The sequence below is a fragment of the Brassica napus genome, chromosome C3 (genome assembly GCF_020379485.1).
Source record: "Brassica napus cultivar Da-Ae chromosome C3, Da-Ae, whole genome shotgun sequence".
Classification (NCBI taxonomy): domain Eukaryota; kingdom Viridiplantae; phylum Streptophyta; class Magnoliopsida; order Brassicales; family Brassicaceae; genus Brassica; species Brassica napus.
The window spans coordinates 18150174-18173143 of NC_063446.1; the positions used below are offsets into that span (position 1 = coordinate 18150174).

A 22970-nucleotide genomic window follows, 5' to 3' on the forward strand; every position below is an offset into this window, starting at 1 on the left:
ACGCCTAAGAAAAATGCAATGGTTCTTTGATGAAAAAAATATAGAAGAGAGAAAACCATAGGTTTAATCCTAATAGGTCGTGGAGCTGGCAGACTTTCCCTTTAAAACAATAGATTAAAAAGGACGATGGAATAGGGTGTTACATGATGAACAGAAGCCATTGTTGGAAGATTTCTATTATTTCTGGCTTCAAATGGTAATCGACGAAACTGCACCGCACTGTAGTTTTTCCACGTGTTACTATTTGGACTATCAGAAAGCTGTTCGCAACAGTATATGGTTGTTGCTGATGCTTCATTTGAACTTTGGGCAGGTATACAATCAAATTTAGTCGTTTTTCACATCACGGGATAAATCTGTTGCGTTGTAAGCATTATAGGGTTAGCTTTTTTTACAATACAACAAGGACTTAATAAAAAAAACAAATAAGTTTTGGAAACAATGTGTGTAGTCATTGGTTGCATGATAACTGCAAAATGAATCTATGACATCATTCTCCGGCAAGCATACTCGAACAACGTCTGAACTGTGCCTTTTGCTGATGCTTCATTTGGTAGGTTAAGAAGCCTAGAAACCCTGGAGAAACCGATATCATGTTTCATTATGGAACTAGGCTCTGGTTCTAGTTCAGGTTCCAGACCAAATTGTTTCTGTTTGTTGTTACTGGTTCTTGTCAGTGCCCATTGCATAGACCATATGGCAAGGGGACGCATGTAAGTCAGTGCTCTATACTGATCATTTGTGTTCCAAGCTTCAGGCGTTTGAAACGAGTAACTGTTCAAACACATACAAACGTTTGTATCAAACACTTGAAGGAACATATGGAAACGCCTGAGAGTGATATCAACATAAAGCTTACCCCAGTCCAGTTTCCGACCAGGCAGCTTCATATATACCACTTGCAGTCTGAAACGCCTTGTCAACTAAACCTTCTTGGATCATTGTTGCAGACAGCGCGTAAGTAACACCAGACCATATCTCTCGTGATTGCATCGATGCTGTATCAACTTTCCCATCAGGGTGCATCCCGTTTACTGCCCCTCGTTTTCCATCTTTAATCTTCATCACATTGAAGTTGTAAACTTTCTCCAAAGCCATTCTGGCCTTGTCTTCATCTACAATAGGCATAAGACCTGATGCTCTGGCGTACCTACACTCTTACCATATTATATTTCTAACTAATAAAATAACTTCTTATAGAAAAGAGGAGGGGAACAAACAAACCATTGACCAGCTAGTTGATCAGCTTGTATAGACGAGCTATATCGACTTCCACTGGTATCATAATTAAAATATGATCCATTCCACAACTTCTTCTCGTACACAACCTTCGCCTTCTCAAACTTTGACCAAAAATAGTCCTGAGAGTTCTTGTCACCAACTTCACGAGCCAATGCGGATGCAGCTTGCAGTGCAGCCACCCAAAGTCCACCACAGTAAGCGCTAACACCAGATGCGGACCATGTATCGTACGTCTGATCAGGAAACCCTTCGTTCTCAATCATTCCATCGCCATCTTTGTCAAACTGAGCCATATACGCCATTGCAACATACACTGATGGCCATACCGCTAATGCAAACTTTTTGTCTCCTGTAGCAACTACGTCCCTGTAGACCTGGAGGACGAATTTGGGGTTTAAATCTTTCCACCGATCAGTATTGTGAAGATTGTACCCATTAACCTCAAACCAAGGATCGTTGATCCCCAAGTCATGAGGAACTGCACCAAGAACTTTCCTCTGTACCCATTGTCCTTCACTAAGAGTTTTCACTTTAGTGGGATCGTGTAGCATGACCGCAGCGGCAAAGTCTCTCTGGATACTAAGTTCTAGTTTTGGAAAAAGCATCACCAGCGCGAAAGACGCATAGAAATGAACATCGTAGGTGTTCCACATACGGTACTCGATTCCTTCTAGGTAGAGAAAGTGCCCAATGTTCTCTTCTCCTTCTTCTAGTAGCTTTGTGCCAAATGCAGAGTTTGATGCTGTTGATGCATGAAGTTGCTCAAGCGTTGAAGCCATTTTTTCAAGAACCGAGACAGCTGTATCATTCTGCTGCTGTGGTACATCTATGATGCTCTTCAGACCCGACTGAGATTTATCAAGTGAGAACTTCTTTTCTCTGACTCCTGCCAAGCTGTGTAGTGGAGATGATCCATCTGCCATGACAACAGAACATGAGAAGCTTGCGTGATAATGCCATGCTGAAAGTAAAATAGTATCTACCTGTCCAAAGAGTTCCTCCAGAATTAAGATAATAAAGCTCATTGAAGAGAGTGATAGGGTACCATGCAGGCAGCCTTTTATCTTCAAGTATTGGTCTCTGCCAGTCTTCTATCCAAGACTCCCATTGACTATGTCCTGTGCCATAATAAGAGTGTCAGTGTAAGAGCACCTTTTTCTACCTATTGGAATTCTAAACTTTCATATACAGTATGTGTATATATATATTATATATGTCTATATAATTGTGGAGTCCATTATTTTACGGGAAAACCAACCCAAAGTTTCTAAACTTTCATGTTTTAAGAAACTTTGGACTGGGTTTCCCATGAACTAATATGGATCCCACAATTACAGTGCATATGAGGTAGAACTCCAGTGGGTAGAATCTCCATTGGAGGTGCTCTAAGCTTCATTCTCAAAAGAATAATATTATATTATAGGACTTTTACCAAGAATAGCATCATAAGCAATTTGTGGTGCGGCATCGCCATGAGTGCCATAAAACTTTGTGTAACGCCTGAAAAAATAATTATGTTTTAGAAGGCCATGATCACCATTAGGTAAAGTTACTTAGAAAATCTTTACCTTGAATATATTTTACCACTAGGAAATTGCACTTCAGGGCAGTCCCAAGCCAAAGAAAATGTGATAATGCGTGACTCTCCCGGTAAGACTGTCGCGGAAGCAGCTACTGCTGCCCCGATCGATGATCCGTGTTCAGATTGCATCGACGCCTCAGAAGCATCAAGGTGATCAAAAGAGCCATGCTGTAACAAAATATCATCTTGTTGAATCATACAAATCATATGCAAGAATAAAATGTAAGAATTATCCCAACCTCTTTGATAATCTCCCACATATCTTTTGCTGTGATTCCATTTTGCTTTCCAGATACTGTGAAGAAAGGGCAGACTGAGACACTTACACCTTCGGTCTCCTGAGCTGAAACCGCATATGACAGAGATGGTAATCCGTTTGCTGTTCTGTGTCAGAGAAAAAATGCTTGAAACATTCAGAGCCTGATAATTAACCACAAAAAAAAATAATATATGATGCTTTACGCAAAGAATATGGAAGAACTTACTTATGGTGTAAGAGCACACCCTTGACTCCATCATTCATCCTATCACATTCATCAACATTGAGTAAGTATAAACACATACACAAAGTTGAAGAGTAAAGCCAGAAGAAAGATGGGTGAGCAGGAGTAAAAGTATATTTTATTTGTACATTATCTTGGAGTTGTAGTGGCCACCTGAGAACTCTGAGTCTCCTCCAACAGAATTCTAAACCAAGGAAAATTTATCATTGACTTTTGTTTAGGGAAAGCCAAACAAAACGAATGCATTCAAAAGCTTATCTCACCGCCCAAGTAAAGAGCAATGTCGCATCCGCAGTAGTGTCTCCGAGATTATGAATCTGATGAATAATGAGTCCAAACTCATCAGTAACATATATGGTAGCTCTACATCATAAACAAAAAAAAAAAAGAGAAGAAACTGGACATACGGTGAAAGTGAAAACAGAAACAGGAAAACTGCTTTCTTTGTAGTTGTGAGGTATAAAAGGTGAAACTTGACGACAAACAATTCTAAGCTCTGGATCAGGTTCACCTGTACATCCAAGTTTTTAGCCTCATACAGCAATATCTACGAGGGTGAAACTATTATTGTTAAGCATATTACCCTCATATATTGTCCAAGACCTAGGATATAAAGCATGATATGTAGCCTTGTCTCCTTTCATATTCCAGTCCCATGAACCAATTCCAGATTCCGACTCTTGTCTGTTTCCAATATATAAATATTTGAGTCATCTGAGGAAAAGAATATTATCTGCATGCAAGCCAACAATCAGCAGAGAGTACTTGAATAGATTACTTTGCCAGCTTTGGGTTCCTTGGACATAACACGCTTGAGTACTTTTTACCATTGGCCCTAGAAACAAATGCCTGCATCAGACAAATTCACCCATTTAGTAAACCATGATTGAATATCCCAGATGTTGTTATCATCATCATATGCATCCTGCAACTATCTTCAACCAGTTTTCTCCTGCAAAGTCTAATATATTTTGTAACTTACTGAGAACTGATTTGCGAGAACTGGTTCATCTTCACATTTTGGAGGGAATAGCTGCCATCGCTGGAATTCACCTTTAAAACTCCTTCCTATGCTACCAGAACTGCAATGTAATCATAGATTAAATAAAATACCTAAATAAAGTAATACATATGCAATTGTGATCAGGAAGATGGAACTTATGATTACCAAAATACGTTCAAAATGAGTGATAAAAAAAGGAAAACATACCCAATACCTCCAAGTGGAACACCATGGGAAGACGTTACAGAGTGCTTAGAAAATGGGTCTATGAAGGCCAACTGCAATTAAATAAGATTGTTACAATATGTACAGAAAAAAAAAGAAAACGAAAACGCATCTGTGGAGATGTCTAAATTCTTTTACCCTTCCCTTGGCAGCTTCTTCTCTGACAAGAAACCATAACCGAATGCCAACAGGAGCCTACAGAAATGTAACATTCATAAAAGGCACATTATGCGGTTGCAGGTTTCACAATTTTCACATAATTCTAATTTGCATCACAATGAAATGCCAACAGTAATATTTTGAAACGTTTTACAATCATAAGGTACCATCTGGAGAATCTCTTTAGCAGTCAGAGCGAATTCCCGGGGAGCCTTTGCGTTACTGTCTATCTTTCTTTGCCATGTCAAAGATGCAGGTATTGCCGGATCAACCTGCTTATTGCATAAGTACGAGAAACAATAAAGTTACCAACACAAAATTCTTGTAAGAAAAGCAATATTGATAAGTTTACAATAATATCCCACTGGTTGTCCTGTCTTAGGTCATAAGCATCATTTACAATGATTATCAACAAGAAAACATCTCCAAACAATCAAAAACTCAGAGATGAATGTAACTAAAAACTTTGTCTGATGCAGATCACATACTTGAGGAGTCTAAGAACTAACTATAACAGAATCCAGCAGTTTAAGAAGAATCCAAATTAACTCAAAAGCTTACTTTTGTAGCAGAAGACTTGACATCTTCACCACCATTATCCATGAAGTTTTCCTCAGACATTTATTCCTGAAACACAAACACATCGTTGTGGTTACTTGTACAACTGAACAATCCTAACTCTTCTTCATCTACTCTTTTTCTCTCATTAATCGGCTAACTGATTAAAGAATATTTTTTCACATCTTAAAAACCCAATATGAAGAGTTCTTGTTTGCTTGTTAAATCCAACATGGGGAGGTTAAGCAATACACAACAATATAATTCTGCATTACGATTATTTCATTAAGATAAAAGTTAACAAAACGATTACTCTGAATTTTGATGCAGGAGAAGGATGAGAGGGTTGAATCGAACAAGCGACTGGATCAATAGAAGCAAATTAATGTGGCAAACAAAAAATAAAATCCGGAGAATTGTTTTGTCAGTGACGATCGAGACGAAGAATATTGATTGATCAAAATAAAAACTTTTTATAAATTGAAGGACTTTTTCAACAGAATGTGTAGGAGGCTTGTTTGATGTGTGTAGTTGTGACTTGTGGACAATAGGTTTTGATAAAATATCTCCTGCATAATTGGATAATGGCCCCATGTACAGTTTTCAAACTTGGACTATTTTTTAATATATTTTCTTATATGGTACTCCCTCTGTCTCATAATACTTGATGTTTTGTATTAGTGCACAAAGATTAAAAAAATTACATTTCTCTAAAAAAGCATTTTAAATATATAATTTTAAAATCAGTTAACAAATTATAAAATAGACAGTAAAATCTAATTGGTTGAACAATTTCCGATAAAATTAAAATTAACTTTAAAATCTCAAAATTTCATATAAATTGAAATAAAATAGTCCTTCTAAAACATCATTTATATTAAAACGGATGGAGTATTAAAATTAATCATAATTCTATGAATTCTTATATTAAACTTCATCTCTTTAGCGGTAACAATTCAATTGACAAAAACGTAATAGAAGCAACGTAGAGATTTATTGTTACTAAATGCTAGGATTCGCAAACTAAATGAGATAAATTGTTCAGTCAAAAAAGGAAAGAAATTGTCAAAGAGTATTTTATTTGCAATTAATCATATTTAAAAAAATCTTATACACGACACACAACAGCGTAATTATAGTTAGAAACAAATAATAATAATAATAATAATAATAATAGTTGACTTAAATGATAAATAGATTAATGGAAGTTTATTAAATAGAAGTTTTAGACAGTTAAAAGTTTGTCAGCTAATTTTGTTGCAACCTACACTAACTTTTCAACAAATTTTAGTAAAAATATTTAATTAAAGAAAAAAGAGAGATTTTGTAAATCATCCGATATTACCTTCTTTCTTAATGTAACACTTTTTTGCAACTAATGCTAGGACTGTGAATAGAATCCGTAGACAAAAAAAATTAATAAATAAAGTAAGTCGTAAATAATATACTATTTATATATTACTTATTTTGAATTTTCTACATATTATAAAATAATAAATAAATATTGAATAATTGAAAAAAGTAATTTTTACATATATAATTAAATTGGCACAAACACAAATCAAAATAATCATTTTTTTTATTTACAATATGTTTATGAGAAATAAAACAAAACAATCATATTTACCTATTTTATATGGCATATTGTTAAATTTAAATAATATCAACATACATATATAATTTTTAATTATCTAATAAATAAGACTTCGTACAAAAACGATTTTATGATCATTTGTATTTTTTATAACAAACATTTTAAACTGGTGAAAACAAAATTTTAATGTGGATTTTTAAATTTTAAGTAATTTGTAATTGTATTTAGAATTCAATGGAAAATTAAAATATTAAGTTTTCAATGTTTGTTCAATACAAATTTAAGAACTAAAATATTTATTTTATATGGTATGTAATCTAGTTTAAACAGTATTAAATATATGTACATTTAATATGAATATCTATTAAATGAGAATTTATATTTTAATAGTTTTATAATCATTTGTATCTTGTTATAACAAAAATTTAAACCATTGATAAAAAAAATTTAATGTGAGACTCTTAACAATTTTAGTAATTTAAAGTCGTTTTAAAAAAAATCAAATATAAATATACGAAAAAACTAAAATTTTATTATATTGTGAATATAATTTTTTAATTTATTTTATTAATATGTAAATTAAACAAAAATAATGAAGGATATAAAAGTTGTTACCAAATCATTATTATTTTAAATCATTAATTGCAATATATATGTTAATTGTAATATATTTTAATCATATTTTAACCTAGGTAGTTATTGTTAGAAACAAATAATAATAATAACAATAATAATAATAATTGACTTAAATGATAAGTAAATTAATGGAAGTTTATTAAATAGAAGTTTTAGACAGTCAAAAGTTTGTCGGCTAATTTTGTTGCAAACTAGACTAATTTTTCAACAAATCAAAGTAAAAATATTTAATTAAAGAAAACAGAGAGATTTTGTAATTCATCCGATCTTTTTTTGTAATCCGATATTACCTTCTTTCTCAAGCAATGTAACACGTTTTGCAACTAATGCTAGGACTAGGAATAGGATCCGTAGACAAAAATAATAGGAGTAATAAATAATGTATGTCCTTTTGACTGGCAAAGTAGTATTTAACACAAACCGTGTGGAATGGTGTTGTTTTAGAACAAGAAGTAACAAAGCAGCAAAGACAATGTCTACACGTTACTTGCACATTTTCTATCATCATGTTTAATATGCAGCTGGACCTATGAAAACTCAGGACCTCCACGATTGCATCATTTTTACATTTAAAACCCAAATTAAGTAATGTGAACAAAGTAACGTACCGACACGACTTGAAAATAAGCATCAAGACAAAAAAAATCTCATCAAGACACAACAATCTTATTTAACACATAATATCACAATATTCTTATAAACACATAATATCATAGTATATATTCTTAGCTTTAGTTAAAATTTTATTTAGAGCAAATAAAACGGGAAATTTGGGATCATTCCATAGTAGAATAAAAACTAAGTGTATAACCATAACAAAAAATAGGTTATGATATTTGAATATCATTTGCCATATTACCCTTTCTCATTTTCACCTCTCTTTTTAATTAACTTTATAAGTTTGAAAAATTATAATTCGAATTTCTTATATACTTATAAAAAACATAGATTTTTTTTCGTATATGACATGTTTTGAATTTTGTAAAACTAACATATATTTATAAAATTGAATATATACACAGTAATAATAAAATTTTGTTAGAATAAAGTTAAATAGAATAGCAGCGATAAAATTCATATTTCCTCAATCTCTCCTTCAATCTCTCTCTCCAATCTCCATCCACATTTTCCTTCTCCCTCTCTCTTTCACTTCTTTTTCCCTACTCTCTCTCTCTGATATATAATGTTCAAATATTATATTGTTGTATTCTATTCTATTTATAAAGTATAAAATAGAATTGAAATTACATTTTTTTTCTCTCTGTCATTTTTCCCCTCGCCAGATTCTTTCTCTCTCTTCACTTCTTCCCCTACCCCGCCTCTTCTCTCCTCTTACTTCCCTCTCTCTCTCCATTTTCTTCTTTGTACTCCTTTCCTTTTTTTTTTTTCATCATCCACGTCTTGTTCTTTATAATCTTCTATTTATTAGACATTTTACCTATTTCCAGCTTCCTCTATAAACTATCTTTTCATTTTTTTTCATCATCCTCGTCTTTGCTTTTCTTCCTCTCCACGTACTCTCCATTTTTTTTTATATATATGTTCACATGCTATACTACATGGTCATCAAATATAGAATGTTATATGTTTATTTTGTAATATATTAGCTAAATATGTTCTTTCACATAATTTATTTTACACTAAACACTTGTCATACAAATAAATATGCTTGTTCATATTGTCCACTGCTTAAATTGCATTGAACCCTATAAATAAATACTACTAAAGAAATTATATTATTTTCCCTTATTACATTTATGTTTGAAATAATCTATTCTATACTGACGATATAAATAGAATAGTATTTGGTTGTAGTGTGTGATATACACACATTCACGCGCTTGTAAAAGACTATAATGTCTAATAATGTGGCAAATTGACACATTTTTCAAGACATGACTATATTCTTCATTCTTTTCTCAATATGGTTATACAGCAAAAGCACCCCAAATAAAATATAAATTTATAGCATTATTATTATCTAATTTTTTTGGGAGATTTGCCAAATATAATAAAAAATTGTTTAAAATGTAAAAGTAAACCATATATTCAATCAAATGCAAAATCTACCCAAATGGTTAGCAAAATTACCATTTACTCCTTAAGACCAAACAAAAAAAATTATTTTCAAATTATATTCTTTCCAAGTTTATATTTAACAGAAATAAGTCTACTAGATAGAGACTTCCGAAGAAGTCTACTAGATAGAGACTTCCGAAGAAATCTACTTAGGAACTCTTCTTCGTAATTTGATTTACAATTTTATTTTATTACATTTGTGTAAAATTGTTGTAAATCATCAATATATGGATCAATCAGAGCTATACAAATTAAAATTTAATTTATATAGAACCATTTGCAAGAATATATATTGGTTTGCTAACTATGTTTGTACAATGCTTATGGTTTAGTAACAATATGTTGAAATATGTATGTACTGTTAACATTAGATATTAGATTCAGATTTTTTTGTTTAATTGAATTACATTTATATATAAATTTTGAGTAGTTTATATTTAACAATGTTTTCATATTTGCTATAATGATTAATTAAGAGTTTTTGGTGATATTAGAGTTTAGGGTTTAGAGTTTGGGGTTTGTGGTTTAGGGTTTGGTAGACATCAAATAAAGTCTACTTGATTTTAGGGTGTAGTAGACTTATTACGTAGTCTACTAAATTTTAAGATTACAAAATTAAATTAATTTTAAATTATATGTATTTTTAGGAATAAATATTTTTTTTAAAAAAATAATATATTAAAACTATTAAAAAAGAAAAGAAATGGTTAAATCATATATTAAAATTACCAAAACAATAAAAAATATTGTAACCACACTGGTAACAGTTTAACCTAAACGGATTTAATCAAATTAATTTTAATCTAACCAAATTTTAACAAAAAAAAAAATCATAGTAAACATCCAAAGAAATCTACTAAACCATAACCAATTTAACTCGACCGGATTCAACCAAACTAATTTAACCTGACCAAATTCAAACAAAGTATTTTAACCTAACCAAATCAGTTACCTGACATATAAATATTATTTTTATTGTGATATTTGGTAAAACAAACCCTAGCTTTACGCCATTTCTCTCAGCCGGTTTTTGATATATCATGGTTTTTATGGGTTTTGACAAATGTTATAGGCCTGGTTTTATAGTCTATATTAGATGTTTCGAGTCTGTTTTAGAGTTTTTGCAGGTCCGTGTACACTTTGGAGCATTTTAGAGTTTTGAGAGAAGTGATGCTGAAACGTTGAAGTCGGAGTCGGTCTTTCACCATGGTGTCAATCGACACTCATCCTGGTGTCAGTTGACACCCCTCTCAAGTTAACAAACCAACGCACTTTGTTGATGTTTCAATAAATCAAACTTTGCCTCAAAAGTTTTCCTTATTTGCAAAGAAGCCCATAGACGTGTTTTACCTTATATTATATTTTCACAAGCATTTTTAGACTATGCTTAATTTACTTTTATAGATTTTTGGGGAGAAATATCAGCACTCATTCAGAGATTGCTTTGGAACTTCAGTATTCATCTTTATCTTAGTGCAATTTATTCAAGACTATTATTATGTTTTCTTTGATCATGTTTCCTCGTTAGATTTAGAGATTTTTAAGGTTTAAGATGAATTATTAAGTTGATAGAATCCCTAGGGTTATCCATTTTTTTCTATCACTGATTGCTCTTAATGCTAAGTTCTAGACTAATTAACTAGAATCTTTTTCATAGGATAATTGGTTAGATGCGACAACATGATTGATTATCTTTGATGAACTAAATTACCATTCACAAAGAGATTTGGTTTAGGAATTTAGTGAACTTATCAGACTGTTCTTAATGCTTGTCTTAGTTGTATGAATTCGCAAAGAAAATTGGGATTCTAGGATCTAGACATAGATTAGTATCTGCAGCTAAAGCTGGGTGATTGATAATTGTTATCTGAGTTCGAGAACAGTTCTTCATTAACCCATGGCATTCTATTACTGCAATTATCACTTACTTGAATCTAGCGATTTTTTCATATGTCTTACAAACCGATTTACTGTTTTCTTTATTGTTTTCTATTTTTGATCTTGCTTAATCTTAAACTGATAATCTATTGTGTGAAATATTGAGTTTCTGTGGATTTGATCCTTAAGTACTGCACTGCACCTCTGAAATTTCAGAGTTTCTCAAGAGTAAATTTGAGCATATCAAATATCTAGCCCCGTTGCGGGGGACTCTGATCACCATTAGACTAGGTGTAATATTATGACTAGATTTTTTTTTATATAATTTAAGTTTTCTCACTTTCTTTTCTTGGTTTTCAGGTGCATTCCTTAAAGTACAAGAAGCAACAAGGAAAATGAGCTTTTGGACCTTTCGAACCAGAAGCTAAGTTGAAACTCTCAATCCGTAAGACAAAGAATCTAGTGTCGAACGACACCACTGAGGTATTTGGACTGCATGTATAATCTGCATTTTATATTATTATTATTCTAGTTGGTCTTATTATATGTCAAATAAGAATATTGATTTCTTCCATAATATGAATTATTGGTTTAGGTGTGTTTCTGCACATGAAACTACCTGGAGAATACTCGCTTTTCCCACTCATTATCGTATATTAGCTGTAGAAAAACTATGCTTCCATCTACTGAATCAAGACATTCATATTCATGACGAATTCGAACCCTTGGAAAGTATTCTTCAGTGTACAAGTGTGAGTGTGTCTCAGTTTTTAGGTTGATTTGAAGCGTGTAAGAATTATCCAAAAGCGAGGGACATAACGTATGCTTAAATTTCTACTATCTTTACGTTGAATAAAAAAAGAGAGACTATGGAAACCGAAGAAACTCTCTACTAAAATTGCACATTTCAGTAATAAAATCAAAGATCTGTAATTTTTACAGGTTCTACTAATTGTGTAAAAGGTCATGAATGCTTTAAATATATTTGGACTGTTAGATGGCATAGCGTATGCAACATTCAAAGAGGCATGTGAAGTATTAGGGGTGTTTGATAATGATAAAGAATACATTTTAGTGTTGAGGAAGCGAGTGTATGGTCTACTGTTTTTTTGTTATTATGTCACTAAGTGAGTATCTTACACGACCAGAACTTGTTTGGAAATCGATATGAGAATATATAACAGAAGACATTTTGTATTACCAGAGAAAAAAAACAAAATACTACCATTAATATATATATGTTAGATAATTTTAACACAACCTTAATGTTATGTACAATTAGTTTTTATATTTTAATTTTCCAATAGTCATCTTGAAACATGTTTTTCATAATTAATGTTTTCTGAGGATCGATGTTTTAGTTTTTGGAGAACTAGATGAATACGCCTAAACCAGATGATTTCCAGAGTTACAATGGGAACCATCTTGTTGACGATGAGCTCAAGTATAGCCAAGAAAAAAAAAAGTGTAATATCCCGATTTGTGGTATATGTGAAAGGCTTAATAAAATTGATTTGAATACCTATGTCACCAAAATGTATTTACATATTCGGTCACACATCTGTTTAGAAGTCCAGAGTTGCGTGCTTGAGCTGGAATAGTAGAATGATAAGTGACCTATCAAGAAGTGATTCGCGATATCGTGCGAGTGAGGTCAAAGCACGGAGAAAAGTTATGTGGTGATTGCAAGGTTAGTAAACAAGATTTTTCCGAAGTTAAAGGGCCGGCTGTTGCACAAAATGGGACCGATGGGCCGAGTGAGCGGTCATGGGAGACTTATTAGGCGTGGGCGGTCGTGGCGTTACAAGTGGTATCAGAGCCAAACCCAGAAGAGTGTGGAGTCCAGTGAGGGATCACACTGACATGGGTAACGATATTGGGGCGCAATTGTAAGAACCAAGCTTAGCTAAATGAAGCATAATGTGATTTTGGGCAGCAAACAAATGGTAAGAGTCAAACATTGTCCTTGAACAAATAAGTAATTCTTTTCAGCTTTACAAAACATGTACAATAAAAACCGAATCTCTTGGAGCCTTTGGTAAACTTCGTCTGCAGCCATATTGCAGGCGCAGAGAACACTGCGTACAGATGTCGAAACTGTAAAACAACAAAACAAAAGACCATATATATACACAGATGGTTGCAAATGTTAAGCAGGAATATCAGAGACGAAATCCATGGTTCCTAGGACTATGAGGAACACTGCTTGCTCTCCCCCAGAACCTACGTTCCTCATTGCACCCGTACTTTCCGTTACCCCCACCCTGTGGATCCCCCCAGCCTGCGCCTCTAGGGAAATCTAACGGCGGAGGTGGTGGTGGGCGCAGCCTACAAGTCAAGTAATTAGGTGGCTGAAAGTAAGCACTGTGGTGGTGATAGTTATGCGGCTGCTGCGACTGCTGTGAGATGTTAGGACTGCTCCGTACTCTATGCATCGGGTAAAGCCGGCTCAACTGGTAGCTACCCATCTCAGGCTGCTCGTTACCGTTACCGTACCCATCTGGTGACGATTCAGATTTGGGAGAGGAGGAAGCAGAGAGGGTGAAAGAAGGCCGTGTTTTGCGAAGAATGCCGTTGATGGCTTCGATGTAGCGCTGCTCTATCGTCTGTGGCTCGATAGGAGAACCTAATTGAACCGCTGGAAACAAGAAGGTTCTGAGCTTCGGAGTCTCCTGGTGACGGTTGTATTCGTCCATCATGTGTTTCAGATCTTCGTCCGACTTTACCGAGACCAACGCGTCGAGATCTTCTGGGATGATTTGGTATTTGAGCACCATGTCGCTCTCTGTCATCTCCGTGAGCTTCTTGGTGAGTTCTGGTAAGACGGAACAAGAAGATTAAATATTCGATTTGGTGATAATGCAAGAGTTCATTAAATTTTACCGACGAAGGTGATGTCTGGAGAGACGGCGATGACGCGAGTTTCGCCGCCGACGTATTTGAGAAGGCCGTCGGAAGGTCGAGGGAGGATTTTGCCGCCGAAACTGCACATGAACTTCACTTTACTCCTCCCTCCGATTGACATTTTTGCCGCCCACGATCTTTTTTTAAGGTTTCTTGTAAAATTAAATATTAATATATAGAAAGAAAAAAAATGGATGCCCTAGCCTCTTCCTTCTTCGGGCGATTGTTAGAGAGACTAATGCAATTAGTTTTCTTATGAAGAAGAAAGAGGAAGAGAAAAGGTTTGATCAAATTGAATTTTCCTGACTTGTTTCTACAAAGGAAAACAAAAAATGAGGACAAAAGGTTTTTTAACAAAGCAGCAAAATAGGAATCGTTGCCGTTGAATTCTCTTTATTTTGAGATTGACGCCTATTTATGGATTTGTATCGGAAATACCCAAACAATATGCAAAAATTGTGATTTCTTCGGAGAATCTTCGGAGAATCTTTCCTAAATGCCTTGAGAATTTTTCAACTTTCATTTTTCTGAATATTTTTAAAACTAGATTTTAGATAATATATTTTTTTCTAAAAATATAATATAATTACTGAAATAAAATTTTAATATTTACAAATGTATTAGGGGTGGTCAATTACTGATTTTAATTTTTATTATTAAGATTTTATAATCTAAGATTTAACAATTGATGTCATCTAAAATGAATTTATGAGCGTGAATTCTAAAATTTTCACGATTTATTTTGGATTTAGTCTTAAATAATTTACTCATAAAAATATGCGGGACTTCATTTCATATGAGTCCATATGCAAAGAATTTCAAAATCAAATTGGTTTTAAAATTTATGATGCATGATTTATAAATACAAGAACTAATAACATAATTTAAAATCATTAATTAAATAACAAGAGATTATGATTGAATTTAAACTCTTTTAAAATCCATAACTGAATAACACCCCTTTAAAGTATTTCATAGTTTTTTTTATAAATTCTCATTTAAAATTATTTTATTATTCTACTTTTTACCTTTTTAATGTTGAGATATTTGGTTCGGCTTAGCTTCATTTTATTCAATTTTGTTAGTATTTTGGTTTATAAAAAGTAACTACCATACTAAAGTCATATATACTTTAGTTTGGATCGGTTTATGTACTTTCAATTTTTTGGTGTATTCGATAAAAAACATAACTATATTTATCTTTTATTGTATTTTTTTTGAATTTGAGTTTATATGAATAGAAATCAGATTTATTAAAACATTAATATATTTCCAGTATTGTATCTTATAAACATTAATACAATTTCATAAAATAGAAACAAGAAAACGTTAGTAATACTATAATGTAATTAATTAACTAAATTTCAGCACAAATGTTATATTTTATTTAACTTTATGAAAATAAATATAGAAACAAATTTTAACTTAAAAAAAAATAACAAATTAGTAAAATCAAGTTTTTAAATATTAAGATCATATCAATAAATGAATATGTATATATATTATCAATTATATATAATAATATATTTTAATATAGATATTTTCGGTTTGATCGGTTTAGATACCAATACATGTCTATATACTACCGTTAGGATTGGCAAAAAAGCCTGAGCCAAACCGAACTAAGCCAAACAGATTCAACTGAAGCAAACCGAAACAAGCCAAACAAAACCAACTGAACCGATCAATTAACTAAATTTCAGCACAAATGATATATTTTATTTTATTTTATTTTATGAAAATAAATATAGAAAGAAATTTTAACTTAAAACAAAATAACAAATTAGTAAAATCAAAATTTTAAATATTAAGATCATATCAATAAATGAATATGTATATATATATATTATCAATTATATATAATAATATATTTTAATATAGATATTTTTGGTTTGATCGTTTTAGATACCAATACATGTCTATATACTACCGTTAGGATTGGCAAAAAAGCCCAAGCCAAACCGAACTAAGCCAAACAGAACCAACTGAACCAAATCGAAACAAACCAAACATAACCAACTGAACCGATCGAAACCAAAGTATTGTCCCAACCATTATGTTGAAGTTTCTATCAAACCAAACAGTTTGATTTGGTTCTGTTTAAACCAAAAACCAAAGTGTTTATTTAGTTAAATTAACTAATTATATAATATTAAGATAGTTTACCATCTAACTTACACAATCTAATATGATTTTATACATTTTACTTATAAAAACACACAACTAATAACAAAATAAATGAACATGATTCATGTACACTATCATCAAAATCGAAAAGCTAACTTGCTAGTTACTAACTAGTAGGTTTGAAGATAAATTATTTAGAATTATTGAATTACTTGTTTTACATTTTTTGTTGTGATATTTATTTTTACGTTTAAGTATACATAAATTAATTAGTTTTTATTAGATGATGATTTGTTTATGATTTATAACTATATATTTAACCGAAATAGAACAAAATTAAAATCCAACTCGATTAAATTGAACCAACTGAACCGAACACATATCACATTAATTTCGGTTTAATCCGATTAAAATTTCCTTATAACTAAATAAACCAAAACAAATTAATCTAAAACCAAACCTAAATTTAAACAGATATGTCCATTCCTAAATGCAATTTTTTTAAAGCAACACTTATTCAATTTATTTGGTATTACTAAATCAAGACCATTTTTTTTCAGTTCGGTTTTTAGTTTAGGTTGGTTTTAGTTAATTCGAGTTTATCGGATTGAACGCCCTTTTAAGTGTGTGATGAAGTGTGAACCAATGCAAAAAATTCCACCAGCAAATCTTGGATAGGACGAATATTCTTATTTTCGGAATAACATTTTATAATAAACTTCAACAACAAAAGTTCTCCAGTGAACACAAAACGCAACTAATCATTCCTTGAAAGATAACAAAAGAAAAAATAAAACCTAGCCATGGTGTTTCCCGCTTTTCTTGCCCTTCTTCTGTTTCTGCTTCAATTGCGTCAACCCCGCTGCTGTGATCTTCACATTCCCTACAAGAGCAGCCATCAGCTCCGGATCCGTACAAGCCTTCATCAGCTCTTTCTCCCTGACACTCGCTTCCGACATATGTGTGAACAGATTCATTGCGGTTTTTGCAGCTGCCCAAACACATAAACAATCATCAGATAAAATAATCCAAAACCTCTACGTTAAGGTTAAGATAATAGGGAAAAAGTGTTTATTACCCTTTCCTTTCTTCATGCTCCCTGGGATCGCTTTGACTCTGTATTTATATGACTGGAGAGCGTTGTAGGGGCCGCACACAGGGACCGCATATAAGAGAACGTCAGTTGGTAATGGGTTACCAGTTAGGTAATCGACATCAATCAGTTTTTCTTTCTCTTCCTCCCCAAGCTCATGAATATCATCTTCTTCCATTACCACTTTGTCCATTTCTTTCCCATGGCAGTCCCTAGCAAGATGTCCAACCTTCTTACACCTATAACATATTTTCACAGCATCTTCTGTCTCTGCACACAACAACCATCAGTATCATATGCATGGCGACTCTAATGAAAATATGTATGTGAAGAAACAATTTCAGCAGGTCGTATAAATTTACCTTCTGAAGGTTTCTTCTCTTCAGTGACTGTGGGCTTCGTACTCTGTGCTTCAGCATCATTCTTCTGTGGCTTTCCAGAAGACTGCACATGGAAGAGTATTAAATTTTTCCCCAAATTTCATGGTCATTTGAAAGAAAGAAAACGGAGAATGCAACTGAGTTATTCAGAAAGTACTTACTGCCAACAACGCCATTCGAATTTTTCTTTCTTCTTCGTCTTGATCAGCATATTTCTCCTTCATTTTCTTAAGTTTACCCCTTTGCCCACGGCTAACTTTTTCCCCAGCTGGCTTGTTCTCAGGTATGGTCTTGTTGGCTTGCCTTGAAGAAGCATTTTTTGCCTTGCTTTGCTGCTTTTCTTTCTCAGTGTTACCATCTGCGGCTTTGTTACCGCTAGAAACACTTTTTTCCTTCCGCTCCGGCTTTTCTTGGCCAGTGTTATCATCTGCGGCTGTGTTACCGCTTTCGCCCATCTTAAGCTTTCTTCTTTGAGCTTTTGATATGTAAGGCTTATCTCTCACTACTGATTTCTTCTCCTGCTCTTGCGATTCATCCTTTGATGTCTCTATTGTATGGTTCTTGCCTGCCACCGTTGCAGTACCAAGACCAAGGGTTCTATCAAGAAGATCTTCAAGCTGTGACGTAGCTGCTGCAACGTTTTCTCCATCAATTCCAGATGAATTCATGTCCAAAGAAGAAGCATCTTGGCTCAATGCTGTATTTGATTCCTGTAAATTCTTTTCTCCTGCTGCAGAAACCTCTTCATTCTCTGCTTCGTTCTCTGACTCAGCATCTGAATGCTCATCAGGAGCATGCGTTTCCATGCCAACATCATTCATTCCTTCCTCTTCACCTCTTACCCTTCTTTCATTCAAATGAGCTCCCAAGGAACTCTCGTCCAAACGAAACAACAGTCCAAAACCCATTATAAGTGGGTGTGGGGGAAGGAAGTTTTTCTTACCTCGTATCATGAAACTTCCAACTGTGAGGTATTCTCCAGTAGGAGCTGTTTTACTGACCTGATGAGGATAAACCCACCATGCACTAGTGACAATCTTGGAATCCCAGGCCTGACTATGACAAACCTGCATCAACGAATTACATTTAAAGGTCTGTCCTTAACACATTCCACATCATAGTCACACAATTCAACCCAACTTAAGTTGTGGATAAAACCGCTTACCGTAAAACATCCAGCTTGGTTTAAAGTGAGAGGCGGTACACTTTGTTCAGGTTTATGATTCTTTATCACAGTACTAGATGCTCCATGAAGCTCTGCATGCACATACCTAAAAAAGCATGGTGAAAAGAAACTTATGATAACAGTTGAAAATATAATACCAACACAAAGACTAAGAAAAGAACTCTATACATGAAAACTTACAGGTCTCCTTTTGACATGTAACGTTTAACTATCATCTCATTTTGCTGAGCATCACGACCACTGATGACCAAGTAGTTCTCACTGCTAATGAACCAATTGAATTTCTCAAACCAGTGAATCTTTCTCATGTGTGAAATAGTTGCAACCACTTTCTCCTATTAGATAGAAGAATGCAAATGATTAGTTGACTGCGAGCAAGAACAACGGCGATGAAGATGAAAGATTACCTGAGAAAGCTGGTGGCGTGTCTTTTTCTCGGCTGCTTTAAAAGCCTTTTCATGAGCAGAAACAGTCTTCTCCTGCTTGGTTTCTTGCTTCTTCTTCATTTCATACCAGCGCCTGGCATTACCGTGCGCAGAAAGTGATAGGTCAACCTCCACCTACGGAAACCACAAATCATGCCCCATATGTCAGAACAAGAAAGAAGATGAGCTTATCTTATTCAATGTAGGGCGATATCAACACCTTTTCCACAGGGAGCGTCTTCTCATCATCATCCATTTCATCGAGATTGTTACACAACAACAATGTCATGCAATTCTTCTCCAGGTTAAGTTTGTCAATTACTCCAGCAACCGGATTTCCTAGTTTTTTTTCCTCCTTGACCATACGAGCTAGATCGTCCCAGCCCATACCCTTTGCAAGCGCTACACGAACAGCTAATATGGCAGCATCTACATCTTCTAAGTTGTACTCAATCAATTCAGCCATATTAACACAACGGTCGACTTCTTTCTTCAGAATTTGAACACGGTTTTCCTACAACATGATTACAGAAACATTGCACTTACATTTACAATGGAGAGAAGTTGTACAGGGGGTATACGGAGATGGGAATACCACAAACCTGATCCTGGCGAATCTTATTGAGTTTCTGACTGGCAGAATCTTCTTTTGCCTTTTGTTGGAATTCAGATCTTTGGCTCTCAATTTTGCTGTAGAACTCGTCTAAAGCCGCATCAAAAGTTTCAAACTTTTCATACACTCTTGATTTGAATTGGTTTAATAAGATTGGACAGAACTCATCATACATCTGCAGACAACCAGGCAAAAGAAAATCAAATATATATTTTATTGCCCTTTTAGAAAAGAAAAAAATAGAAGACAGAGTTAAATATTGACCTTCGTAACACCGCCCTGAGAAGACGTGTCATTCACCAACAACTGTTTCTGCATTAGAATATAACCTTCCGGAACTTTTTGACCATATATAATGTCTTCAAGCCAATCTTCAAATACGATGACAGCTTGAACCAATAGCTGAATCTCATTATCATCTAACTTCTTCTCTTCTGAAAGTTTGGTACTTGGAACTAGACCAGCATCCAGAATTATGTGCTCAGAGAGCTGTGGCCCGTACCCCAAAGCATCACCAAGAATATTCTTCAAGGTAAATTGTTTAGCTTCATTCGACTTGCCACCCTTCTTGCCACCATTCTGCTCCTTTGGCTCATTATCTTTTGCTTCATGATCCTTTAGCGAGAAAGCAGTAAGCGATTCCTGCAGCTTCGAAGCTGTGGTCCTCTCAAAGAGTCTACATATCTCTATAGGATAACGGTGGCGAGACATGATAGCAAAACCCTTATTGTCATCTCTACAAGAATTGCAATTAAACAATTCACTACAAAGGCCACATTCAAAGCAGAAGGTTTTAATGGAAGGAATTGAAAAAGTAACCTATGTGAGCGGAGGAGAGTCATAATCATATACTCGGAATCCGTGAGGATTATGTTTCCTTGAGCATACAGCTCTAATATAACATAGTGTGCATTAGCTCCCAGCCCAAACTGGAAGACAATGATCTGGAACCAATAGCAAAAAGCATCTTTTAACGAAAACAGAATGGAATCAATCAAACTAAAAAAATACACATAAAGTTCAACTTCCATTACCCTGTCATAACCAAGCTGCCGCACATCCTCAAGCCTCCTAGTCCGAATATGCTTTCTTAACTTCAAAGTAAACCCAGAAGGAGTATTGCTCTTATCCCTACAAGAAAATCAAACCTTCACTAGTGCTAAAAAGAATCGGAAAAGTATCATCAGATTGAATAGATGAGTACTGTTGTATACCTGACATAAGCAGTGGTATGCAAACGAACACCACTTTCCATCAAGAGTAAGACCTTCTCGCTCTCACCAGATTCAGTGATGCCGCTACTATTCAAGAGCTTGAACATATACGTCTGCAATCAATCAAACAAACAAAGAGTGTATCGTGGATAAACCCTAACGGAAATCAAATCAAATCGGATTACAAGGAGTGCGTAGCGTAGAGATTTGTACCTTGGGAGATATATCATAGACGTTGGAGCATCTCATGCCGATCAACCGCTTCAAGCACTTGACCTCTGCGGCCACGTCGGCCGTGTTCATTCGCACCTTCACCATATCTCTTAACCTCGATTCACTGTGTTGATGATCTCAGAACCTAAAATGAGATGATCGAATTTCTAGAACGACAAGAAGAGGGCTGAGCGTAGAAGAAGAAGAAGACAAAAGAAACTTGTGAGCTTTTTATGTGGGTTAGGCCGAGTTATGGGCCTGCAAAGTCCCTACTTAAGGCATAGAAGAAAAAGAGAAACTTCTGAGTTTTTTTGTTATAAGGTAAAATGATTAAACATATTATTTACAATTTGATATTTTATAGATAAATTCTCTATGATAATCATTTTTAGTTTATTTTCACAAAAATAGCTTCTAATGAAGAAAATGACTAAAAAAAACTTTTATTAAAGGGTAAAACTACATTTATACATTTGGTTTAACTAATCTAAACTTAGGGTTTAGAGTTATGAAGTGAGATTTTGAGGAAAGGGTTTCAAATTTTAAAAAAATTAAAAAAAAAATTTAAAATTTTCAAAATAAAAAGAACTATTTTGGTTATTTTCCTATTTGAAAACTATTTTTGTGACAACAATTTTTAAAAAAGTTATTTAAGTGAATTGCCCATTTTTATATTGGTAAATTTGTAACAATATTGTTCTTTTGTTTGACATAATAGTGTATAATAATATATGTTTGTATACATAATTTACATTGTTAAGTTCTATTAATAAATATTAATATATATTTTTGTATTTAAATTTTTAATTTAAAATAATTAAGTAGACAAACATTGTATAAATGATTTATTTAATTTAAGACACCTTCTGGCAATCTAACACTAAAAAAACTTCGGTGGACCATATATATGTACCAAAATATTCAGCAATTCATTTGGCGAGCCATTTCAAAAACTAATCTTACTATTTAGAGATTCCAAAATCGATGTATAGAAGTAAATATAACTTTCCAAAGGTGTTGTTTAGCGCAGAGAAAACTATCAATCACATTCTCTTTGAGTGTATACATTCACATGCGGTTTGGATCGAGGGCTAGTGATATTCAACAATTTACACCATTTCTATCGGATTTTGATTATAACATATGTAAGTGCTTCCAGATAGTTTTCAATAATAACCTTCATCTTGATATCAGACATCGGGCTCTCTGGATCATGTGGTATTTGTGGAAATCCAGAAATAAATGTTGATTAGAACGAAAGAGTTTATATCAGTCGGAAGGCCCTAGACGTGCAATACAAGCTGTGTGAGAATGGATAAAAGCACAAGATACCAACAAATCTGAAACAAGTAAACA

The 22970-nt window shown here is 33.6% G+C and overlaps 3 protein-coding genes across 3 annotated transcripts; all 3 read right to left on the reverse strand.

The window, feature by feature from the left end:
• Positions 1–316: 316 nt before the first annotated feature.
• Positions 317–5821, reverse strand: LOC106384058 (non-lysosomal glucosylceramidase). The gene is made up of 19 exons (XM_022714457.2): positions 5586–5821; positions 5276–5341; positions 4882–4986; positions 4694–4750; positions 4538–4608; positions 4310–4409; positions 4106–4176; positions 3911–4011; positions 3735–3838; positions 3591–3644; positions 3456–3511; positions 3310–3348; positions 3064–3208; positions 2811–2992; positions 2675–2742; positions 2226–2360; positions 1225–2158; positions 860–1150; positions 317–774 (listed from the first exon to the last, which is right to left on the reverse strand). Exons 2-19 carry the CDS (start codon positions 5333–5335, stop codon positions 483–485), a joined length of 2865 nt encoding a protein of 954 aa, XP_022570178.1. The 5' UTR covers positions 5336–5341; positions 5586–5821; the 3' UTR covers positions 317–482.
• A 7585-nt stretch (positions 5822–13406) lies between these two features.
• BNAC03G27530D lies at positions 13407–14764 on the reverse strand. Its single transcript, XM_013828574.3, has 2 exons — positions 14343–14764; positions 13407–14274 (listed from the first exon to the last, which is right to left on the reverse strand). The coding sequence occupies exons 1-2, from the start codon at positions 14482–14484 to the stop codon at positions 13622–13624; spliced, it is 795 nt and encodes a 264-aa protein (XP_013684028.1). The 5' UTR covers positions 14485–14764; the 3' UTR covers positions 13407–13621.
• A 2396-nt stretch (positions 14765–17160) lies between these two features.
• Positions 17161–21864, reverse strand: LOC106388494 (ribosome quality control complex subunit NEMF). Its single transcript, XM_013828572.3, has 14 exons — positions 21615–21864; positions 21402–21514; positions 21222–21318; positions 21007–21131; positions 20452–20923; positions 20177–20362; positions 19795–20088; positions 19557–19709; positions 19330–19484; positions 19129–19234; positions 18125–19030; positions 17946–18027; positions 17569–17853; positions 17161–17481 (listed from the first exon to the last, which is right to left on the reverse strand). The coding sequence occupies exons 1-14, from the start codon at positions 21717–21719 to the stop codon at positions 17288–17290; spliced, it is 3273 nt and encodes a 1090-aa protein (XP_013684026.2). The 5' UTR covers positions 21720–21864; the 3' UTR covers positions 17161–17287.
• Positions 21865–22970: the final 1106 nt, after the last annotated feature.

Coding starts and splice junctions, on each gene's coding strand:
- LOC106384058 (XM_022714457.2), bottom strand. CDS start 5,335: ATGTCTGAGGAAAACTTCATGGATAATGGTGGTGAAGATGTCAAGTCT. Junction 4,410..4,537: donor GTTCCACTTGGAGGTATTGG/GTATGTTTTCCT, acceptor ATTACATTGCAG/TTCTGGTAGCATAGGAAGGA. Junction 4,012..4,105: donor AGGAACCCAAAGCTGGCAAA/GTAATCTATTCA, acceptor TATTGGAAACAG/ACAAGAGTCGGAATCTGGAA.
- BNAC03G27530D (XM_013828574.3), bottom strand. CDS start 14,484: ATGTCAATCGGAGGGAGGAGTAAAGTGAAGTTCATGTGCAGTTTCGGC. Junction 14,275..14,342: donor TCCAGACATCACCTTCGTCG/GTAAAATTTAAT, acceptor CCGTCTTACCAG/AACTCACCAAGAAGCTCACG.
- LOC106388494 (XM_013828572.3), bottom strand. CDS start 21,719: ATGGTGAAGGTGCGAATGAACACGGCCGACGTGGCCGCAGAGGTCAAG. Junction 21,515..21,614: donor TCTATGATATATCTCCCAAG/GTACAAATCTCT, acceptor GATTGATTGCAG/ACGTATATGTTCAAGCTCTT. Junction 17,482..17,568: donor GAGCATGAAGAAAGGAAAGG/GTAATAAACACT, acceptor GTGTTTGGGCAG/CTGCAAAAACCGCAATGAAT.